This window comes from Belonocnema kinseyi, chromosome 6 (genome assembly GCF_010883055.1).
Source record: "Belonocnema kinseyi isolate 2016_QV_RU_SX_M_011 chromosome 6, B_treatae_v1, whole genome shotgun sequence".
Lineage (NCBI taxonomy): Eukaryota > Metazoa > Arthropoda > Insecta > Hymenoptera > Cynipidae > Belonocnema > Belonocnema kinseyi.
In genome coordinates, this window is record NC_046662.1 from 75981272 (window position 1) to 75998569 (window position 17298).

The following is a 17298-nucleotide window of genomic DNA, read 5'->3' on the forward strand; positions in this document are numbered from 1 at the left end:
TGTTAGTTGTCACACGATTTTTTCCAGATGAGATAGTAAATCTGGTTTTCCAAAGCGGCATCAATCTCTATGCACCCAACTATTTGCGGATGAACCTTTAAGCTTTCCAAAAGACAGATGATAAGTCTATGGGAGGTCGAATCGAAAGGTTTCCGATCATTAATCCAGGCCATCGATAGGTCACGCTGGTAGACTGCTGCATCTTTGCAAACACATCTATCGGTGAGCAGGTTCCCCCGACATCCCGCTACGCCTTTCTTTGAGCCTCGTTATTCATACATTTCTTGCCACACAGGTTCAATTGCCCGAACAATCCTGTCATTTAGGATAGCTGTAAATATCTTATAAAGCGTGTTCAGACAAGTTATTGGCCTCTAATTCTTCGGGTCAGCTAATTTGCCTACTTTTGGCAGAAGTATTGTGCGCCCTTCCACCAACCACTCTGGAATCGGCTCTTCCGACTTCTAATATGAGGTGAAAATACGGGCCAAATGCTGATGGGTTGAAGAAAACCTCTTCCACCAGAAGGTTTTGATACAATCTGGTCCCGGTGCGGAATAGTTCTTCATCCCTCTTAATACTTTTTTCACCTCCTCGGTACTGATGGGTGGGCATTCTTTATCAGGTGTTATGAGGGCAACACATAACTCTTTGAAGCTATTTATATTTTCTGAGCCTTCGTCCAGTCTATGCTGAACTTCGTAGACTTCTTTCCAAAATACTTCGACCTCCTCTGGTTTGGGTGGGTGTTCGACAGTAACTAGAGGGTCTTGGAAGAGTCCAGATGGGTCAGAGAGAAACTGTTGATTTTCTCTGACCCACCTCTCCCTCCGCTCTAGACTTCTCTTAGCGTCAGATAGTATAAGTATTCTCTCAACAATATGCTGCCTGATGGTCAGCAGCTTTGACTTGTTAAGTGTGTGATAACGGGTCCGGAGTTCGCGCGCGAACTTTCGAACTTTTTGGTCTTATGATCAGCCGATGGTTTTGTTTTACGGTTCGCATCGGCCAAAGCTCTCGCTGCATTATACACACCATAATTGATAGCCCAGAGGTCGGATTCACCAGAAAAATGTCCACGAAGCTCGTCATCCATTTCAGCCAGATCTCTAGGCTTGAAAGAAACCTTAGTGTTGATGTTTCTCCGGGTCGTAAAGCATCGCTCTTCATCTATTGGATGCCTGCCCACGGTTGGTCTTAGTGTCGCCTCTATTTCTTTGTTGCCGGCTTGTTCTAGCTGTGGTAGAGTAGGCGTTCCGCTTACATAGCCCCTTTTACGGAGTAGTTCAGCATGGTTTCGCAGACGTTGCTGCGAAAAGTGCGATAGCTCCGGATGTTTCTCGCACCACAGAGCATGCAGCCGTGCTATGTAACCCCGTTCACGGGCCACATTGTTGGCCGACCCATTGTTGGGAGCCCTGCGCGTTCTGTTATTTTGAACCGCACTTACTACAACTATGTTTGGTGTTGTCATTGTTGTTCCCACGAGAAGCTAGTGAAAGAAGTTCGTTAATCTTTGTAGAGCCCCGCATGCAAGGATAAGGCTGCGTACTCTGAGAGGTCGCCCGTGCTTTCGGCACGGTTTTCACACCTCTGCTTGGGGGTTAATTCCTTCGGGATCACCCCTGGACAATTGTCCGCGACTGCCTATTTATTTTTATAACCATATTCAGCAGAAACCCTTGGTTTCCTTGGTTTAGAATCAAAATCGATATATATATATATATAGATATTAAATTAATTATTCTACCTGAAACTTTAACTATTTAATTTTAGGTTTGGAACTGATCTTTTTAGTTCGAAGATGAACTATTTGGTTGAAAATTGATCTTTTTTAGTTTAAAGTCAAATATTTGATACTTTACGAGACAAATTCAAGAAATGAATTGTTATTTTGTTAGTATTACTTATTTATACGATGATGCTCATATATTTAAGAATATCTTGTAATATAAGTTGTCAAAGCTTTCTAAATTAAACATATTAATTGAATCCTTTAAAACTAAAAAAAAAAACCAAACATTATTTATGAAAAACTCGCATACTCACTAAGCAAAAAGTTGGAAATCTTAGGGAAGAACGCAACTTTGGAGCATTATTTAAAGAGAATATTATTTTAAAAAAATAATAAATTATTTAAACTATTATTTTTGTTAGCTGGAATAGATTATTGACTCGCTCTAACTAAAAAGTTGAAAGCAAGTCGAGAAATTTAGAATAAACCGCGACTTTTTAACTAATCTGAAAGAAAATTAATATAAATAATAATAAATTATTTACATAATGTTTGGTTCGTATTCTATGTCTAATTCTGTAGAGAAATGTTGTGCATCAACTCGATACACCAAAAATTGATGATTCTGAATCAAATTTAGAAAAACGTGTTTTTATGGGAAATACGTATTAAACTTCATCGGGCTTGCGGGAACTCTAAATGTAATTTTTTTCCAAGAACAAAAATTACATTAATTTATTTTGTGTGGATTTGAACAATTTGGGGTACAGTTTTTCTAGCAAACACAAATTTAAACAAATGTGAAATTTATTTTTTATTACTGTCCAATATCAAATTCTGTACATAAAAAAATTTCCATCAATATTACACTGATCGGAAACTTATTTGGAACTTTCATATCCAATAACCTAATTAGAAGATTTTAACAGATTGCAATTTTTGTTGTTTACTTCTTTTGGATACCAACCAATACATTTTTACCTCTTGGTTTGAACATTAAGATTAGTTTTATCATTTTTACTCCAATCCTATTTCCGAGATTTCTAAAATTATTTACTAGTTTTTATTCTTTAAATCAGTAAAAAATCTGTTAATTCAAAAAAATCATTTTTAAAGCCCTGGTTTTGACCCGTATTTCAGACTGTAGCAACCTTAAATATGAAAAAAAGGTTAGATTTTAATAAATAAATTGAAGCGCTAGTACGTTAATCAATAGAACGTTTAATACTTTATGCTTTACATTTAAGGCTTTGTTAGGAACACTCATTCTGCATAGGCGAGTGCGAATAATTATTGAATTGAACAATGCCTCTAGATTTAAAATGTAAAATGAAGAAACTGATTATGCCCGCAATTTTTTCAGTTATTATTTTGCATTTTAAATGTAAAAATGTTGCTGCAAGGCAATGCCGATATACCGTCAAATAGTTATTCGCAGATGCCAAGGGAAAAATGCAATTTCAAATATATTTCAATCGCACGATAATCAACATCGAAGATTATTTTAAATAATCCATATTTCGTTTGAGAAAAATAAATACATAATGAACTTCGACGAAAATGATTGCAACGAAGAATAAATTAAATATAAAAAAAATTAATACCATAGTAAACAGATTTTAACCTTTTTTTTAGGATTTGTTGATAATGACATTAAATTTTTATTTACTTTCGATCCACAAATATGCTGATCTGCATATAAACAGGGTGGCCAATGGATTAGGAAATGACCGAGAATATTTCGAGACCTGGAAATTACAGTAAATTTATTTTTTGATTTGAAATTTTACAAATTGTTAGAGAAAAAATCTGTCCAATACCTTGAAACATCACAAATTGCATATCACTTGCTTAATTTTAAGTTCAATTGCTAACTTTTTCAATTATGAAATATTCGAAAACTTAAGATTGAAACTTTATGGACTATTTTCAATTTCTAAATAATTTAAAATGAATTGATTTCATAATTAAAGGCTTTTATTAAATTTCAAATCCGATTAAAATATTGTTTCAGCCTGAAAAATTCAATTTTTAACTTATTCAATTAAAAAATTTTTAATTAAGAAGTATATTAATTTTTTAATATCTAGAAATACTTGACTGTTTATTTAAAACGAGCAGTTATAAATCAACTACTTAAAACTAAACAAATTAAAATGAATTGGTTGAAATGGAAAACCTAGTATTTTTTTCCAAATTAAAAATTTGTATTGGAAATTGTTAAATTTGTATGTATAAATAACAATTGAACATTTTTATTGTTTCAGAAAAAATTACAGTAAATAAATTTGAAATTTGAAAAGAAGTTTTGAAAAAATCTCAAAAATAGTTAAAAATTTGGAAATATTTCGAAAATTTAAAACAAAATGTAGATTTTGTAAGATTTTAAAATAAAATTTGGAAGCTTTTTGAAGATTGTGAAAGGTTTTAATATGATTTTTTAAAAAGTTTTTACTGCGAAAATTAAAAATAAGGATTTATTAAAAAAATATTGTTAATACAATATTTAGAAAGATTTAAAGAAAAAAAAAATTTTATGTATAAATAACAATTGAATAATTATGAAGTTGTAATGATAGACAAAAATGCAACTTCTTATTTAAAACTGGTTCAGTTTAAAAACATTTTAATCGTTTATTATTTTATTTTTCTAACTTTAAAATATTGATTAAAATGACATTTCGAAGCTTTAAAGTTATAGCGTGAATTTAGATTAGTTAAACAAAAACCTCTAGAGGGTAAAATTTGTAAATGATAAAAAAAATTTATTTTGCAGTTCGCAATCATTTAATACAAAATTTATTAAATGGATAGTGTCATAACTGTTAAACTTTTATACGTGTAAATTATTGGGGGTTTGATAAAAATTTTGGAATAAAAATCTTTTTCAACCTTCCATTTAAAAATTTAAAAATTTAAAAGAGTTGCGGTTAAAGTTTTTTTTGTAATTTTCAGTTCAATTTTTATTACATCAAATGAAGAAACTTTAGCTTTAGGATTTTTTTTTAAGCTTCAATGGTCTGGACAAATTTTTTCGAACTGGAAAAAACTGGGAAGTTTTTTCTTTGATTAAAACGGCCACCCTTAATAATCTTGAAATACTTTCTTTCTAAAAGCTGATGCATTCATACTTCAAATTCATATTTTTTTCAGATTTGTGGGTTAACATAACATTATTTTTATTCTTTTATCTATTTTCAGTCATCGGTTATCAATAAACAGTACACTTTTTCGGAAAAATCGGATAGTCTATTGATATTTGCCTTTTACAGCCAGAAAAATATTTCCTAGAATTAAAGAAATAATTGATTTAATTTTATTAGTTTTGCAAACATTTTTCGATTCTAAGAAAGATTTTTTCTGATGGTTTTCCGTAGTCTGTGTGCCTTTTATTTTATTATGAAATTTCATCTTACATCACAAATCAGATATGCTCGACAGTAAAGACATCGTTTTAGTTGTTTTTTATTAGTTTTTTTTTTAATACGAAAAGGGACGGATGTCTACATGAGCCAGCACAAATTAAACACATTTAACCCATTAATGCCTAAACCCAGTCCATTTTTAGGTCATAAATTTCAAGGAAGAGTTATATTTCTAAATTTTGTAGATAACAGTTGCTTATGACATTGATATACAATCAAGAAGTTTTAACTTTACAAGCGTTATAAACGAAAGGTCTTTTCCGGCGTTAACGGGCCAAATTGAAATAATTAGCAGGTGAATTATTTCCTTTAGATGTTACAACTGTGTAATAATGGAAGTTCATGATTTCATTTTAACGATCGTATATCTTCCACTCTATTCATTTCTCCATTTCCAATCGTATATTCAGTTCTATTAATTTTGTACCTTAACGAAATGAGCGGATGACAAATGTGCCCCAGCTACCTGCGAACGGTTACTCCACTACGCGGCTTCCCCTCACTCAGCCGAAATTCTATGCCGAGTCTGGAAAAAGTTACATGATATTTTACTTAAATCAACTGCGGTGGCTTTAATTTGTTGGTACAATATTTTACTTAACTTGGGGGAATTCTGGAAACAAAAATTTGGCCAAATTTGATCATTAATGAACTAAAATAATAAGTTCACTTTATTTTTCAAAGGATCCTAGCCTAATTTGGAAACTGATTAACAGACATAAGACAATTTCAAAATCATAGCTCAACAATTTGCATAATGTTTAGCACAGTATCCCAGGCGGAAAAGTTATATACAGTGGTAAATATTATGTGTAATTTTCATTTGATTTATTAATTTTTTGTGTAAGGCAAAAATAAAATTTTGAAGACAAACTTTTAAAAGTATAATTTTGAGCAATGTGACTAGTTAAGCAATAGACAAAGTTTATCATGTTTGTTAATGTGTTTACAAATTTGGTTGTTATGAATAAGACCATGCATTCTTTTGCGCTGTCAGCGCAAAATGATTTACGGATTATTTAAGTTTTCAAATCTGGTCAAATTTTAGCTTCCGTAATTTTCTTAAGTTGTAAAATATTGCATCCATCAATTAAAGCTACTGCAGTTGACATTTTAAGACAAATAACATATAGTTGAAACGACAAAGTTCTAGATTTTAAAAACTGTTATATTCCGCATGTTTGTTATCATTAGGTACAAAGGACTCGTGCTGACGAGGCTCGGCGGCAGCAGTTTAGCTGACTGGGAAGGCCGTGTAGTGGGAGAAGCTTACGCAGGTAGCTGGGGCGGAATTGACAATCGCCCAACGAAACGTTAGAATATTAAGTAAAAAACGCGTGATTTTCTACATCTATCGGTGACTATATATAAAACGAACAAATTTTTATTTTTCGTAAACAAAGTATAAATGTATTCCATTTAATTATATGGAATGTTTTTAAAAAATATTAATTACCAATATCTAAAAGCTGAAAAAAGCTACTCTAAATAAGTCACGCGGAAAGAATGTACCGTTTTTAATCCTTGGCAAACTTTTAACGCTTGAGGGGAGAGCATTTGAATATTGTAATTGTAGAAAGTAGTAGGTTTAATCCAAAAAAGTAATTTAAAAATATAGTTTTGAAAATTATTATTTTGGATCATCCGAGTAGATATAAACAATGTCGTAACACTCTTGATAATTTATACTACTATTAGCGATCATTCACTTTTTACAACTTCGGTTCGCCTTTAATTTTTGTAAATTATTATTTTTTGTGTTTCATTGAAAATAACCCTTTTGCTTATTGCAACTTAAAATTGCGCAGGGGTGGTTGGTTATATTTTTCTGAATTTATCACAGAGAAAGCGATGAGTCTTTTGAAGTGGACGAGGTTGAATTTACTGCATTTTGAAATTTTCTAAACATTCCTTTGGTGAACGGTATCTCTAAAACTTTTGAATTTTTGTTGGTAATTCTAAATTATTGTCAATTCAAAATCTCGTATTTTGTTGTGAGGAACCATAAATATTGAATTTCAACTTTCAAAATATTCGGACGACTGCGTTTAGTTTTCGACGGGGTACCAAATTTTCGGGGTTTTCAATCTTTAAGACACTCAGTTAGAAAGTCACAAGTTTCCACTTCTACGATCGTATCGCATGGCATACAATAGTAATTATATAGATTTGTAAAAAAAGATTTTTATTTTACTGAAGACTTTCTTCGACTGTGTCATCGAGGGTGTGTAGCCAATTAAAAATCATCATGTTCCTCTCGTATTTGGAAAGTTGCTTTCCTCTTTCTCTTTCGACATCTTTAAGCGTCAAAGCATGGTCCTTGGTTTTTCGTCCTACAGAAACGACAGGTGCTCCAGGAACAACCAGGGAAGCTCCGGGAGTTATTTGTGCAGCAGAAGCTGCAGCTTCCAGCCTATCAAGATTGAATTCACTTTGGGATAGGCGTTCCAGGGCACGGTAGGTCGTTAATAATCTGTTGAAATAATGAGATTTAATGACCAATTATTATTATGTTTTGTCGATGAAATTAAAGTTTTTGATTTACTAGTCTAAACCAAAATGGTCAGAGTTTTTAACTGTGAAAAAAATCCCCTTTGCTCTGCTGAGATTCGAGGCCAGGTCTACAGTTTGCCGGTTTGGGTATCTAAGTTTTTTTATGGTTTAATTTTAAATATAGTAGACTTATCTACCTATTAGATTGCTCATATATGGACAAAACTACTACATCGCAATTATTTTTATTGCGCTAAATTAATTAAAAACGCGAGAATATAATTTTTTTGTTTAATTCCCTGCAGACTCAGTTTGAACCGACAAACCCGGTGTGCTTGAAAGGGGTTTGGATTTTTTTCTGGCATTTTATATTTTCCTATTGAATATGTTGCGCTGAATTCCTACAAACATTTGAAACTTAAAATTAAAATGTTTCTTCTGTACCTTTTCGAGATAAGGATCTTTTTCTGTCATTTTTGCGAATTTATCCGGAAAAGCCTAATGAAAGTATTCCAAACTGCCTTTCTTTTTTACATTTTCTCAGAATAACTTATTTCAGTCCCAAAAATCAATACGCCATTTCAGCTCTTTGCCAGACAAGGCCCTTTATTCTAAAAAATTTCCGAATTACACTGCAAAAGGTTAACAAAAGTCTTTTAAATTTGATTTTTTTCAAATATTTCCTACTATTCAATTTTTCCAGTAAAACTCGCAAAAGTTGCAGAAAAAGAATCTTATCTTGAAAGGGAACCGATGAAAGATTTTTATTTTGAGCTTAACATGTTTGTAGGAAATCAGCGCAGCATATCCAACCGCTAAATCTAAAATGTCAGAAAAAAATCCAAACCCCTTTCAAGTACACCGTGCAACCTTTTTATTACATATAAGGTGCGCTACGAATAGTGCTACCGCCCGCCACCGCGGACTGCAATTGCGCCGCACACCTCACTTGTAATGAGGTTTGTTGGTTCAAACCAGCCGACAGTGACTTATAAAGAAACTATTTTCTCGCGTTTTAAATTAATTTTGCGTGATGAAAATAATTGCGATATAGTAGTTTTTCTATTTACCAAAATTAAAACAATTATTTATTATTTAATTATATGTATTAATTTACGATTCACTCATTCTAGGGCATTGAAGCTCATATCAGTCCTCGGACTCACCACTCTATTTACACTATTTGAAAGTTTTTTTGAGCGATGACACTATTTTGCTACTATTTCGAAAAAAATAACATTAAAGACACTTTTCTTGCAGAATTGTACACTAACGCCACTATTTCTGTTCTTTTTCACCTACGCAAGAAAAGATTTTTATTTTAAATCCAAAACAGTTATATTAAACAAAAAAAGGCATTTTTCTAGTGAAAAGATTTTTATAAAAAAAAATACAAAAAACTAAAACCATTTTACAGGAATCTCAAAACAAATGCAATAAATCACAAATAAAATTACGTTAAAAAAAAAAACATTTAAAAATTGTTCCAGGAATCTAATGAAAATTTTGTTATAATCTTGGAACTCGAATTGCTCCTACATTTTTCTTTAATTCTGCAAGATTAAAATTGCCTTAAAAGCTTCCAGATTCTTTTTTGAAAATTTTGAAACTGATTTTAAGTATTCTTTTAGAATTAATTTAAATAAAAATTATTTTTAGTTTTTCTAGGTATTTTTATAAGAAAATTGGTTTTTAAGACTTTTTAGAATTCTTAAAAGGCTTCTACATTTTTTGTTCGAAATCTTCAAAAATTTAGATTTTGTTTTAACTGTTTGAAAATTAAAAAAAATTTTTTAAAGAAATTATTAATTGTTCAATTATTAATTATTAGTCAACATTTATTTTATTCAAAAAAAATATATTTGTAAATATTCTCTTAACATTAATGCATCAAAATAAAAAACTGTTAAAAATGTTTCCAGTAATTTTGAGAATTTAATTTTTTTAAACCTTGAAAGGTACTTAAGAAGCCTTAAAATTTTTATTCTAATTCTTCAAATTTTTTTTATTTTTAATGAGTTTGGTATTATTTTAAAGATAACCATTCTTGATCCGATATGGAAATTAGGTCAGGTGCTTTTCTAAAAATTGACATGATTGATTAAAATATATCGCTTTTACTATTAATTATTAATTAATTGTTAATTAATTTGCATAAAAATATTTTCTAAATGAATAATATCTCTTATTTAAAATTACTTCTGATAGATTTGAATATCTAGGTGAAATTTTAATGCAAAAAAAATGTTGCATAATATCTGAAAATCTATATTTTTTTGTTTAAATTTGTATACTTTTACAATAAACTACCAATATTTCCAACGCAATTTTAAATACAGTTTTTCAGTATTTCAACTTTCGTGAAATCTTGTTTTTTATTGTAAAGTTTTGTAATTTTCTACAATAATTTACGCAAAGTTAACAATTTTTTAGGGCGTCAAACATCCAAATTGAAAAAATGTAAAATCATGTACTTTTCTGTAATACATTGAAGATTTTTACCTACAAGAAAAATACTGATGAAAATGTGCACAAATTTTTGAATTGTAGTAACTCATACTTTATTGTTCGTTTCTTACTTTTCTACAAGAAAATACAAGAAAAAATTAGTTATTTGTATTTGATTGTATTCTTTGTTAAATCTTATACATTTATTTACAAAGAAGTACATGTTTTAATACAAAATTACAGTTGCAGAAATGTTGTACTTTCTTGTAACAAATTTTTCTACCAGGGTTCCAACAAATAAGAGAAAAAATTTCATCAAAAATATTGAATTTTCGAACCAAACGGATGAGCTTGCAAAAAAAAAGGTGATATTTCAATTTAATAGTACATTTTTAACAAAGAGAGGAATTTTTGACTGAGAATATTGATTTTCTAACAGAAAAACCTGATAGCTGAATTTTCAACAAAAAATGTGATTGATTTCTATTTCTTCTTTTTTTTAAAATTTCAAACTAAATGGTTCAATTATTGAATTAAAAAAAAAAATTTCAAACTAAAATGTAGCATTTACATTTTTATTGAGGAGAATTCATTTGAAAGTTAGAAAACAAAATTTTGTGTACAAAACAGGTTGATTTGGTACCAAATAGTTAAATTTTATATACCAAATTGTGGAATTTTCAGCGAAAAGTCTATAAGTTCATATTTAAATCAAAAAGAAATTTTGATACAAAATGAAAAAACCATTGATCTTAGCCAACAAAAATGAACTTTTAATCAAATACTTGAACTCTCAATTAAATTCATTTTCTATAAAAAAGATGAATTTTCAACAGAATGCATAAATTTTCAACCAGTTAGTCAAATTGTCTACTAAAGTGTTGAATTTTAAAGCACATGAGTTCTTGATATTGAAAAATACAACGAATTAGTAACTAAAATTATGAGTCTTCAACGAAAAAATTATATTTTAAGAAAGTACTTCAGCTTTCAACAACGGAGTGGAATTTTTAAATTGAAAAGATAAATTTTCTACAAAAATGTAATACTTGATATTTAAAAAAAAGGTTTTAATTTAATCTGAAAAAACAAATGGATTTAACCAATAAAACAAATTTTCAATTTTTTTCATTGATTCTAATTTCTTTAGGGATAAAATCTTATAATATTTAAATGAAAGTTACAGATTACTGAAAGCCAATGAAAATTAAAATTGAATTTGGATTGTATGAAAGCTCATTTCGCTATTTAAATATTTATTTTAATTTATGATCATTAATTATATTTCATAGTACTTTAAATTGAAGCATTTATTTTAATTTTCTATTTAGGCAATCAATGTGAGTACCGATTCTTTTTTTGTAGTATCTACGATTCTACATGTTCTTTTTCCTTTATTTCATTCTTTTTTATTTCCATCTATCAAATCGTCGAAAGGCAGTAAAATGCGAGGTAAAAGGTAATATGCAAAAATGGGATCGGAACGATTGCTCTTGTCTGTTACAATTGACCTCTGCCAAGGTATTGTTTCCTATTAGTGGGCTCTTTCGATAGTAAAGAAAGTTGAAAATAAATAGTTGAACTTTCATGCAAAAGAGACAAATTTTTAATCAAATAGGTAAATTTTTAACTAATTGGTTGAATTTGCAAACAGACAACAATTTACTTTAACCACAAAAGATTGCATTTTTAATCAAAAAGTCGAATATTCAATCGAAAAAAGACGATTTTTCAATAACGCAGGTGAATTTTTGATAAAAAAGATGACTTTTTAACAAAATAGTATATTTTTCAACAAAATGTTTGAATTTCTAATTACATAGTTGAATTTTCGATCTACAAAGATGAATGTTCAAACAAATAGTTAAATTTGAAACAAAAAAATTAATTATCAAGTGCAAACTTGCATTTACAACCAAATACAGTAAAGCTCTTCAATAGCCCTCCCTTATATATCCCTTCCGAGAATTCACGCCGCGCCGCATGTAGGTGTAACAGGAGCAGCGCGGGGTGCGCGGGATCTGCGGCTGTCACTCAAGCGAGCACTCAAACAAAAGTAAAGAAAGTGTACACAAAATTGTCAAATTTGTTTTATCTTATTTCTATCTAAAAAGACGAATTATTGACCAAATAATCAAATTTCCGACAAAAAATTAATCTTTAAAAAAATAGTCACCTGTAAAATCTGGAATTTTCCAGGAATTTCTGTATATACCTGGAAAAATCTGGCAATGTCAGAGAATTTATTAAAAATCAAAGGTGTCTCCTTCAGTCGAAAATTCAGCTGTTTGGTTGAAAACTAATATTTTTCTTGAAAATTTATCAGTTTGGATTAATTTTTTATTCTTTTGCCTAAAAAATCTGTCTTGGTTGTTTTAACTCTTGATAAAATGCTTATTTCTTGGTTAAATTGACCTGCTTTTTATTTATAATTAAAATTTCTTCTGGGTGAACTATTATCTATTCCATTTTTCGTTAAAATTCTTTTTTCAAAAGTTTATTGTTTTGGCTGAAGATGAATTTTTTCCTGAAAATTTAACTATTCCATCAACTATATAGATTCAAACTATTTCTTTAAAAATTCTATTAATTTAAATTTTTACAAATTGAAAATCAAACCAATCCAGTTGAATTTGTTAAAACTGTAAACAAACTTCAAATTTCGTCTAAAAAAATATCTTTTTTAGTTGAAAAGTAGATTTTTTTGTTATAAAACTAACCTACGTGAATGAAAATTCATGTTTTTGTTTGGAAATTCAACTATTTAGTTGAAAATTTTTTTTGTTTGAAAATTAATTTTTTAAACTTAAAATGAAATTTTTCACTTGCATATTCCATAATTTGATTTGACAAATTAATTTTGTAACTAAAAACTTAACTTTCAATTTTTGGTTGAAACATTATCTTTTTTAGTTGAAAATTCATCTTTTTTTCAAATAAATGGTTGCATTTTTAACGAAAAACGATCAACTTTCAACAAAACGTGAAATAGATAAATTTGCAGTTATAAAAATTAATTTTAACCAGAAATAAACGAATTTTTAACAAAATAGTTCACTTTTTAATACAAGAGAATAATTTCAAACTTATAAAACGAATTTACAATAAAGTAGTTCAAGTTTTAACTATGCAGTTACATTTCAAGCGAAGAAGATTCATTTTATAATAAAAAGACGAATCTAAAGAAAATACATCAATGTTCAACCAAAATCTGTTATATTTTCTTTAAAACGATTGATTCTCAATCAATAATAAAATATTTAAATTTTCAATTTAAAAATTAGCTTTCAACCAAAAAAAGCAAACACACATTTTTAACAAAACATTTAAAATTTGAAACAAAGAGATCTTCAACTAATGAAATTAATTTTTAACAAAGTATAGGTAAATTTTCAATTAAGAAGATTTAAATTTGAAATAAAGAATAGTTGAATTTCACAAAATAGATGAGTCCCCAGCAAGAAATTTAATATTTATTATTTCAACTAAAAAAGATTTTCATTTTAAATAAAAAAAGTTTAAATTCAACCTAAAAAGACGAATTTTGAATGAAATAGATAAATTAAGAACCAAATAGATGAATTTCCAACTAAATATGGTAAATTTTTAAACAAAAGAGGAATAATGGAATAAAAAATTTATTATTAATTTAATATTATTGCTTACTTAAAAATTTGAAATGTTTTCAGAGGCTTAAGATAGCTGCTGCCAAACATGTCGAAGGAATTTTTGGTTAGAGTTGAATGTTTATTTGATTATTTTGCACGGGGCTCTCCCGGTATATATCATCAGTCATGGACATATTTTTATAATACAATCAAGTGATATGATGAGAGCAATTTGCCCCGAAATATTGAACAAAGCCTGGTTTTGACCCTATGATTGACGGACTGGGTTGCAGTCAAGTACACGATGGGGTTATTATAAATAATAATAATATTATTATTATTAATATTAATATTTTACTAATTTTTACTTGCGGCCCGCAAATTTCACTTTCGACCCGCTAATTTTACTTTCGCCCTGCTAATTGCACTCTCCCCCCGCAAATTTGACTTTCGCCTCGCTAATTTAATAAAATTGTAGAATTTCTAATCTTAAGTGTTTGAACAGTTTCATTAAAGAGTTTCACTGTATTTGGTTCTAAATGCACTTGTTTAAATAGATAAAATAAAAAATAAATAAGTAAAATATAATTTGTTTACAGACAAAAAAACTAATTTGTAATAAAATAATTAAATTTTCAACCAAAGAGAACGATCTGTTGCCAATAAAATGAATTTTTTACAAGGTAGTTTAATTGTCAACCAAGCAGTTACATTTTTAATGAAAATTTATTTTCTATTAAAAAGAGGAATTTACAAGAAAATACACAAAGTTAGATTTTATTTTTGAGTTCTATTAAATCAGTTCGAATTTAAGAGAAAAGGCGAATGAAAGGGAAGTTTCTTGAAAATGGGAAAAAGAGGAATTCTTAAAAAAAGGGGAATTTTTTATTTTATTTTGTTTTTTTATTTTTATTTTAAAGAGGGGAATTTGGGAAAGATTGTCAAGTCTGTATTCAGATTCGGAAAGACATACCAAAATAGTCGAGGTTATTTACTTGTTTAATAAAAATAAATCTGAAACTCAAACGTGTCCTTTTTCAAATCTAACTTAAAAAATTTTGAACAGGGATGAAAATAGAAAAATGCGTTTGCTTAGGTGACGAAAAAATTCAAAAATTGAATTCGGCAAACTTTGAAAATAATTATTCTTTCTTTTAAAAATATGTCATATGTGTGATATTACTGGCTCTGGACCAATTTCTCGAACAATCAGACTAGGCGTAGAGCTTCACAAAGTCAACATACGTCATAGATCATACAAACAATGCGAAAACTTGCTGATAATCCCACAGTAAGATCCATACTTTTTACTCCAATCACATTCACTAAGCAAAGCTTTCCACGAGGACCCATTAGTATCAACGATCGTTCGTTTCAGGGGTCTATCACTCCATTGATACTCTTCATCACATAATTCTTATAAATTATTTTTCCCCACAGTTTCCTGTCCTGGCATAGAACTTTAAATACCTTAAAATCCATACATCTTTTCATGCATACTCTTGTGTTTCTATGGCTGTATATTTTGTCGCCTTAGAGTCTCATTCACACATTCCCACCTTTATTTCCTCAGTCTGCCTCTGGGTATGCTATCATTCATTTTACCTAAATGGTACATGACCAAACCATCTCAATAAATTCCTTTCGCTTTTGTCAAACAGTGTTGCCTCTACATCACCTTCTTTGAGAATCCTGTCATTGCCTCTCTGTCCATTAGCGTTTTACCACATATATTCCGCATGACAACTGCGTTAGCTTTACTCAAGAATTGACAAGCATATTACAGAATCACTCACCTACGGCGAATATAATTTTGTCGAACTTTCTTGTTGACAGATCTAACAAGATCTGCTGCTGAGAATGGAATCGGTTGCGGATGAGATGGAGCGAGCGGAAGCTGCTCGCTTCCTCCATGTGGACTTGGTAATTGAGAAGTACTAGCTACATCGCCCACTGCTACCCAGGTGCTACAAGATCTGGAGGCATGGTCAAGTCCTGCTTGTTCTAGAAGAAGATTATTTCGATGAGCGAAGTCGAGAGCATGAGTTGAAACTGCTGATCTTAATCCACGAAGACCACATGCATCCGGATTAGGAAGTTGCGACACATCACTAGTGCTGAAGCTTTTTTGAAGACCTAAAGCTGAAGACAAAGCTCCGCAACTGCGAATCAAATCCGTCTCTTCCTCGAACCATAGGATTTCTGGTATATCTGCCGGCCTGAAATAATAAATACAATTTTTATGCACATGCACAATTTCAGCCCTATTCGAGGCCTGTCAAGCGGGGCTAAAGTAGTCACCAATGGTTAATTATTTGGATTTATGCTATGAATTAGATTACAAGATTGTACACGGAAAAACTTTCAGTTATAAAATTTGTTGGTTTAATATTTATTTTTACAATACGACAATAGCAAGCCAGGATATAGAGTCAATATTGCAAGAATTGCTATTGTGAATATTAAAGTCTTAAGTTATTATGTCTATTCAAATATAAAATAAATGATTAAATAATTTCACTTATACGAAAAGAAACTCACTATAATCCCTAAGACAGACTGTGAAGTTTACAAAACACAATAGTAAAAACATTCTGTCTATGATCATTCTACGCATTTCTAATTTTTCCCATAGCAAAAAGGAAAAACTTCCATGGTCGAAAGAGCAAAATAAAAATAAATTCGCATTCACTTTACGCACTACACATTTTATACATTAAACATACAATTAGATATTTATATTTTATTCTAAGCTGAAAGAGAAAAAACCTTGTTAAAAGATATCAGCCCTGGCGGGAATTAAACACGGTTCTCCGGGACATAGTCCGGGAGCGGGCAATGCTGCCGGTACGTTTTGTTTAAATCGCAATTGTTTAAACAAATTATGAAAAAATGACTTTTTCGATCTGGACAATTTTTTTTAGATAATATGGCCCATTTTAAGACGAAAATATTCCTTGTAACTTTTTCGTAAAATGCATATTTCGAAAGTTATGAATTTTCAAAGGTTGAAAATTCGACATTTTTCACCAACTTTGACCGTTAATAATTTGTAGCCTATTCAATATTTCTTAAAATTCAGAAAACCTACTTATTCTTTAGAAGCTACGCTCTAAATTGATATAATTCAATATTAGTATAGGACCGGCGAAGGTATGGTTTTCGCGACTAATAGTCAGCGCTTTTTCGACGTCTACACCGCCCTTTCGACTGCCTCGCGCGCAGCCAAATGCTCTTGTTCGCGCGTCAGTGATATCGGGAATGGGTTTAAATTCGAAATAAATATTAGTTCAAAATTGAATTATTACTGGTATGAACAGTCTCTTTATATTGGTCAATACTTTCTCTGAGTACGCTATTGAATAAACTCTAAATTGAAACAAGTTATTGCTTGGTGCTACGATAATTTTGGAAATTTCGCTGAAAATACCTAATTAATCTAATAGCATACACAATAAAAATGTAAATATTACACGTAATAGAATTTTTGAAAAGTAAACAATAATATTTCAAATACGTATAAAATGTTCTTATGTACATTAAAACTTTTTATCCAATACAGAATATAATTTATGTTTGCATAGACATG

The 17298-nt window shown here is 29.9% G+C and overlaps 1 protein-coding gene across 1 annotated transcript in view; it reads right to left on the reverse strand.

Moving 5' to 3' along the window:
• Positions 1–7231: 7231 nt before the first annotated feature.
• LOC117175162 overlaps positions 7232–17298 on the reverse strand; it is a 21871-nt gene continuing 11804 nt past the window's right edge. The window contains exons 3-4 of the mRNA XM_033364761.1: positions 15506–15928; positions 7232–7633 (exon numbers count right to left, since the gene is read on the reverse strand). Of these exons, the coding sequence (XP_033220652.1) occupies positions 7351–7633; positions 15506–15928 (706 nt within the window). The 3' untranslated portion in view covers positions 7232–7350. The remainder of the gene's footprint in view (positions 7634–15505; positions 15929–17298) is intronic.